Source organism: Sitophilus oryzae, unplaced genomic scaffold, assembly GCF_002938485.1.
Source record: "Sitophilus oryzae breed Bouriz unplaced genomic scaffold, Soryzae_2.0 scaffold_1968_pilon_pilon, whole genome shotgun sequence".
Classification (NCBI taxonomy): Eukaryota; Metazoa; Arthropoda; class Insecta; order Coleoptera; family Curculionidae; genus Sitophilus; species Sitophilus oryzae.
In genome coordinates, this window is record NW_022146688.1 from 152,453 (window position 1) to 159,876 (window position 7,424).

Genomic DNA, 7,424 nt, shown 5'->3' on the forward strand with positions numbered 1-7,424 from the left:
CAACATAATATTATCATATTTAGAGTTAAACCTAGAGTAGTCTTTGTCTTCATTTTCTACTCTAATTAAAATTTATATGTATTCCCATTAATCTAGATTACTGCTGTAGAAAATGATTTTTATCTGCCTGCTAGAGATGAGTAGAACTGCTATTTTCTAATCGCAGTTAAAACTGCGATTGTGATTTATAAATCCTGTGACTAACCTACGATTGCGATTTTAGATAGGTATATAGAACAGCAATGGGTGCTGTTGTAAAGATAATATATAGTATAGTATTGTTCAGTTATAACGAATCTCATGGGACAGGCGAAAAAAGTTCGTTATAAGCAAAGTTAGCAATAAACGATAAATGCTAATAAATATAAAAGATGAGGTATTTTTATTAACACCAAAGTTTACAGAATAAAATAATTCTTAATATTAACTGTTAATTAATTAAACTGTTAATATCTAGATATGGTACATAAAATATATTTTGTAATATGGTAGATACATTAACAACTGTTCTTAAGAGTCTAATTTAAAAAAAAATCTTTTATTTTAGTTTGTTTTATTTTTGTGAAATGAATATCACTAATATGTAATTCTACTTCGGCTAATTGATTAAGAACACTTTGCACAGTATTTCGTGACTGAAGGAAATTACGTATTTCGTGACTGAAGGAAGTGCCTCTGTTGTGGTCGGAACTGGTCTCAATTCTGTACTCACAGGTTCTTCATCTTCCGCCTCTTCATCGTCATCAATATTATAAACTGAAGAAGACACAGAAGCGACAATGGCATCATAATCCAAGTATTCGACAAGATTATTATCAATATGGACAAATTAAACTCATTTTCAAAAACAAGGAAGATTGACTAGAATATTGTTATCATCTTCTTGTCCAACTTTTTTCGGCCATTCGGCTACTGTCAAGTCATATCTGAATCCAAATAATTTTCCACTTTTAGGAAACCACCGTGTTAAAAACAATTAAAAATTGTTTGTTTTATTTCATCCAAGAGGTTGATAGAAATATTTTCACCCCCACTATCAACAAAATGTACCATTTTCGAAAGAAGTCGACGATAATGTCTCTTTAAGCTATGAATGACACCCTGATCCATAGGTTGTAGTTTGAAACTGATATTTGGTGGCATGAACACTAACTTGATGCAGTTCAAATTTCTAACATCTGGATGAGCTGGGCAGTTAACCACTAACAATATGTTTGGTTTGGTTCGGTTTTTACGTCGTAACTCGCCATCCTCAGCGCCAGCGATAAAATACAGTTTTAGGTTCGTTATAAAAGAAAAATCTTACGATCATATCAAAATTTAAGGTTCGTTTTATCCAAAAGTTCGTTATAAAAAGGTTCGTTATTTGCGAAAAAATGAACACGCGTTTAGTAACACCGAAATTCGTACCTATAGATTTGGTTCGTTATAAAGGAAAGTTCGCAATAACCGGGTTCGTTATAGACGGACATTACTGTATATAATATATAACAAAATATAGTAAAGAAAAAAAGCTGAAAAGAGTTGAAAAAAAAAGAAAAAAAAATCAAGAAAAATATACGCTTTAAAACTAAATGGTAAATAACTTAAAAACGATTTATTTTAGGTATAGGAATATGTATAATCAAAAAGTAACAAATTAAAAAACCTTTCACTAATTTTTTAATCTTTAACCTAATGACATTCGAAGAATTTAATTTTTGAAATAGATAGCCACATGTCTTCTCTTTATGTCACAGTGACTGTGGTAATCACTGAATTTTGACGTTTAGACCATAAATTTTTTTTTGACAGGCTGTTTTTTTGGTCCAAAAATTTTAAATATTTTTTTTTCTTAAAAACGGTTAATGTTATATACAGGGTGGTCCGAAATGTATTCCGGAAACTTCGGCAGCATATTCTGCAGATCAAAATAAGTAAAAAAGTTCGTATAAATGTATGTTCTAATTTTTATTTCGATTTTTTCCAAATAATTTCTGCAGTAACGTCAATATTTGGATGAAAATTGGTGTCTGGGAGTTTTTTGACGTGAGAAATTTGATTTTGATATCAATATGACTCCTACTAGTAGAGTGTGCCACCTACATATTTTTTAAATGGTTTGAAGAGTAATAACTTTTCGTCCGTACCTGTATAAAACCACTGAGTAAAAAAATATATATTTACGACGTTATTTACGTAAGAAATATCTCTTGGTAAAAATCGCTATGAATATTGGTTTTCGAGATATTTGGAATCGAAATTATCAATACTCGTCATCACTGACATAAATTAAACAGGTTGACTAAATAGTTTACTTAGACTGAGATCATAAATTTGAAAGTTTTTGTGCTAAAAGTTCAACAGAAACTGTTTTGTCATCATTTTTTTGCAGAAAAAATTATGATTAATTTAAAAAAATAAAAATTTCCCAAATTTATTATTTCAGTGAAATAACTATCTACTCAAACGTGTTTATTTTTCGTCAATAATGACGTGTATTGACTATTTCCGTTCTAAATATCTTGAAAACGATTGCTCGTAGCGATTTTTACAAAGAGATATTTTTTGCGTAAAATGTCGCAGTGATGTATATTTTTTTCCTCGGTAGTTTTATACAGGTACGGACAAAAAGTTATTACGCTTCAAAACAGTTAAAACACATGTAGGTGGCGCCCTCTACCAGTAGAGTCATATTGACATCAAAATCATATTTTTCATGTCAAAAAACTCCTAGATACCAATTTTCATCCAAATAATGACGTTACTTCAGAAATTATTTGGAAAAAATCGAAATAAAAATGAAACTTCTACACCCTGTAACTCTGAAACTAAGCATTTTAGGACATACGTTTATACGAACTTTTTTACTTATTTTTATTTGCAGAATATGCTGCCGAAGTTTCCGGAATACATTTAGGACGACCCTGTATATAGTGTTTAATATCAACATTCATAAAATTTTACAGAGAATTTAAGTAAGTACCCATTTAAAATAAGAAAGTTGCTGTTAACATCCGGTATTTCCGGATGTGCCGCCATACTGGAAATATTTTTAATCGATAGATCTCATTGTAAAACAATGATGTACAAAAAATCTCCGTTCTAGATACAGTAGAACTTCGATAATCCGGACAGATATAGTTTAGGTGGTCGTCCGGATTGGTGAATTGTCCGGATTACCGAAGTTATGCTGATAATGAAACACAGGTTAATTTTTTAGCTTTATTTACATATTTATATGTACCAACATTAACTCCAGTGTTTTACAAATAATATGTGTATGTACGTATAATAGAAAAAGTTTAAAACATATCCAACTTTTGCGGCTATCTGGCGAAAAGGAATATTATGTACGAGTATTTAAAGGCAAAAAGTCGCCAATTTTTTTTTGTATAAGGTTCTCATTGTGAAGCTTTCTTGATAGTTCTAATTTTTATTCAATAAAAGGACTTCTTGATAATTCAATTTGTTTTCTTCTGCCCACTGCACGCATTTTGAAAAACACTGTACTGCTTCTATGTGTTTGATTTTTGTAGGAATGTCAATAATATCCCCTTCTTCTTCATCGTTTGTGTTTGATTGTACCGATTCAATTATTTCCTCGTCGCCAACATTATCAACAGCTATTTCGTCTCTTCCTGTCGACCAGTTTCTTATTTCTTCATCATTCAGTTCATTTTCCGGATCTATAACTTTTAACATTTTTTTCAAGTCGCTGAGTTTCGCAGCTTCTTCAAGTAGGCTTTTTCTTAGATCGGCCAGCAAAATATCATCTTCTTCATCTGACACCAATTGAGGCCATATTCCATCCCAGCTTTTTTGAATATTCTTTTCGGTTATGGACTTCCAAGCAGAGTCGAGAGTATTCACTGCATCCAGAAGACTAAATTTCTTCAGGAGTTGCATTGTGTCTTTGTTTTCTTGTGATATAATGTGGGTCAGCAATTGCCTTCTATAAGAAACCTTGATATTTTGTGTCAAGTTCTGATCCATTGGCTGAACTAATGCAGTACAATTAGGAGGCAAAAATACCACTATGAAATTTGGATTCGTATTGAGCTCTTCTTCGGGTGGGTGTGAAGGCGCATTGTCAACAAGAAGCAGTGCCCTGCATGGCTTATTGGCGTTACTCAGATATTGTTTCACTTCAGGAACAAAGATTGTTTTAAACCACTCAGAGAATATGTTTCGGGTCATCCATCCTTTGGTACTAGCCTCGTATTTCACAGGCAACTGTGCATTTTTGAAAACTCGAGGGTTCTTAGATTTACCTAACACAAGTAACGGCAACTTATGTGTACCTGATGCATTTGAGCATGGCATAAAGGTTACACGGTCTTTTGAAACTTTCCTCCCTGGTGCCGATTTCTCATCTTTATGCACCCACGTTGTGTTTGGCAAAACCCTCCAAAAAAGTGCGGATTCATCCGCATTGTAGACTTGCTCTTTAGTTAATTGCATTTTCTCAATCAGGGCTTGCAGTTTAAGTTGGAAAGGAGCAACTGCTTCAGCGTCACTTGAAACACGTTCTCCGCATACTTTTAAAAAACGAATGCCGCGTCTTGCCTTAAATTTGTCAAGCCATCCTGAACTAGCTTGAAAGTTAGTCTTTCCAGTGATGCGCTCATAAAAAAATCTGGCTTTTGTGCGCAAGACTTCACTAGAGACAGGAATGTGATTTTTACGTTGCTGTAGAAACCAAGTGTATAACGCCTCTTCCACATCAGGATTCTCGGGCTTTTTCATAACTTTTCTCTGGCCTAAAAAACATTACATATCTTTAGTGCAAACTCAAAACCCAGCATTTATTCATAAAACTTACCTATATCAGTGTACGACCTCGCAACAAAATTTCGAATCTTCACTCTGTTCTTCTTTATATCGAATACTGTTGATTTTGGTATCTTCAAAAGTTTCGCAACATGCCGAACACTACCACCTGCATCTAAACTGTCAAGAATTTTACACTTCTCTTTAATAGTAGCAGAGCAATGGACGCGTTTCGTTGGAGTCATTTTTTACACGTGGTCTAACACTCGGCGCCAAATAAATACTACGTACGACTCGACTGGACAAGCCGCTGCATGTATAAAAATATTTCTTTACATATGTATACATACTAGTATACTTTTTCGCATTTAGCCATTGTAATTTGTCATGCTTTTTAGCAGTGTCCGAATTACAGAAGGTAAAAATCTGAAAATGTCCGAACTGTAGCGGGTGTCCGATTGACTGGAGTGTACGGTTTACGAGGTGTACGGATTGCCGAAGTTATACTGTATTGTAGTTCTCTAGAAATTTCTAATGCCGGCTCGCCTGGGACACCCCGTCTATAACATATGTATATAATGTATGAGTACTTATAGTATATGCTGCTTAATTCATTTTTTAAGAGATACAAAGTATAATTTAAAAGGTTTCTAAGGAAGTTCGAACAAAATATCAGATAGGGACATCGTTTTACCAGTAGGTAGTTCATTTAATCCATTTAGGAAGCATCCTGTTGCATATCATTTGAAAAGAGAAACCTTGTTACTTTTGCATTTTTGTCGTTATACGACTTCCTAAGTTCAAAGTTTAAAGGCGTGTGAAAAAAAAACATCGTAAAATTTAAAAGGAGCGCCACCGTATAATCGAAAACCTTCAAAATTAAATTTGTTTTCCTGCCTTGAACTTAATAAGATGATACGAGATATTTTTCTGATTAATTGTCTGCCGATATAGCGTAAAATATGGTTTAATTTTTTTCCAAAACACTTCCCATATTGCATTTAAGATGTATAGGTACATATGTATTATACAGGGTGGGCCACTGAAAACTTACAATGGCTATAATTTTTAAACCAAAAGATATAGAAAAAAATAAAAAATACCGTTTCTATAATATCGAAGGGGAATACATATGACGTATTTTTTGAACCACCCCGACCTACCCCTTAGGCGACACCCCTACTTACTTGAAAATCTTAAATGGCAACACCCCACTTGTGGCGCCTTTTTGGAAAGCCCATGAAAAATTCTAAACAATGATCATAACGTTTTTAGGGTGAAATTGAAAAACTACCCCTTACACGAAAAATTAGGTTGACATTAATGAAAAAAGTAAATTTTTCAGCATAACTTACAATTTGGGACCCAGCTAAATGAGGCAAATGAGACATTTTTTAAACCACCCCGACCCACCCCTAGATGCCATCTCCTCACTTCTAATCTCATCAATGCCATTTTTAAACAATTGCCATTTTAAAGCTAAAAATAAAAAATGTAGATAATAAAAAAGGCAACACAAAGATGTTTTACTAATCGTTCAGCCTAATTTTGCGATAACGCAAATTCTTCCTTATCATCTATTTTTTTACTTTCAACAAACAGGAATCTTAAAACGGCATATCTTTGCGTTTTTGCACTGTCTTCTATCGATTTTCAATCGTTTGCAAATTTGGTGGTATTTTAAACGTTTATTTGATTCGCTTATTTGAAAGAAAAATGGTTTATACTGTGGAAGAAAGAGTCAAATAGTTTTTCTTTATGGTGCTGAAGGTATGTGTTATTTGAGAACGGCCCGTGCTTTCAATGAGAGAAACCGGACAAAAACGTAAGTCACGTTTATGTTAGAGATTTGATTTTAACCCTTAACTGGTCCGGTAATAGATATGTATCATAAACGGTCCAGCGTAGTCTGTGGGACTACGCCTTCTAAAAAGTGAAAAAAACACACAAAAACTAAAAAATAACAAATTTTTATTTTATTATATATGATATTATGTATTATTGAACTAATATAGACAAAAATGGGGTTCAATTAATATAAACTTTAAGAAAATATAATACAAAATAAAATAACATACATATAAATTTGAAAAAAAAACAATTAGATTTTTACTAAGCTCTAAAAAATAAAACCAAATTACTAACAGTCATTACAATATAGAAATATGTTTTTAGTACTATATATAAAAAAATAAGCTATAAAACTGAAATTAAAGAAAAGGTTTTTAGTTACAGCATGAGGCAAAGTTCATTGTTTTCCTGAACATGTTTTACAAAATGAATTCGTACATTCTAGGCATTAAAAATAATTAAACTAGGACATAACATTGTCTTTAACTAGGATAAGAACTCTGGGATAAGAATATCTCCGTGGGCGTGTTCTGGTTGTACAGGAATTGCAAGTATTCTACCAATTGTAAAGTATATTTGTCTTGGAATATTTGACATTGTCAAACGCATTTGTCTGGCAGATTGTCATATTGTCACTGTCACAGTCCTCATCGTATCATTTTAATAGAGTTTCTTCATAACTAGAGTCTCGTAAACGCACTCTTTTCGAAGGCCTGGCCATATTTTACAAAAGTTTGTCAAACACAAAATCTTACGCAAACGGTCCGGCGTCGTCTGAGAGACTACGGCTTAAGTAACTTCTGCCATAACTTCTAAAAAAC

General features: G+C 32.9%; 1 protein-coding gene across 1 annotated transcript; it reads right to left on the bottom strand.

Moving 5' to 3' along the window:
• Window positions 1–3,408: 3,408 nt before the first annotated feature.
• On the bottom strand, window positions 3,409–4,997 carry LOC115883592 (jerky protein homolog-like). The gene is made up of 2 exons (XM_030901949.1): window positions 4,805–4,997; window positions 3,409–4,742 (listed from the first exon to the last, which is right to left on the bottom strand). Exons 1-2 carry the CDS (start codon window positions 4,995–4,997, stop codon window positions 3,409–3,411), a joined length of 1,527 nt encoding a protein of 508 aa, XP_030757809.1.
• Window positions 4,998–7,424: the final 2,427 nt, after the last annotated feature.

Coding starts and splice junctions, on each gene's coding strand:
- LOC115883592 (XM_030901949.1), bottom strand. CDS start 4,997: ATGACTCCAACGAAACGCGTCCATTGCTCTGCTACTATTAAAGAGAAG. Junction 4,743..4,804: donor GAGGTCGTACACTGATATAG/GTAAGTTTTATG, acceptor AATGTTTTTTAG/GCCAGAGAAAAGTTATGAAA.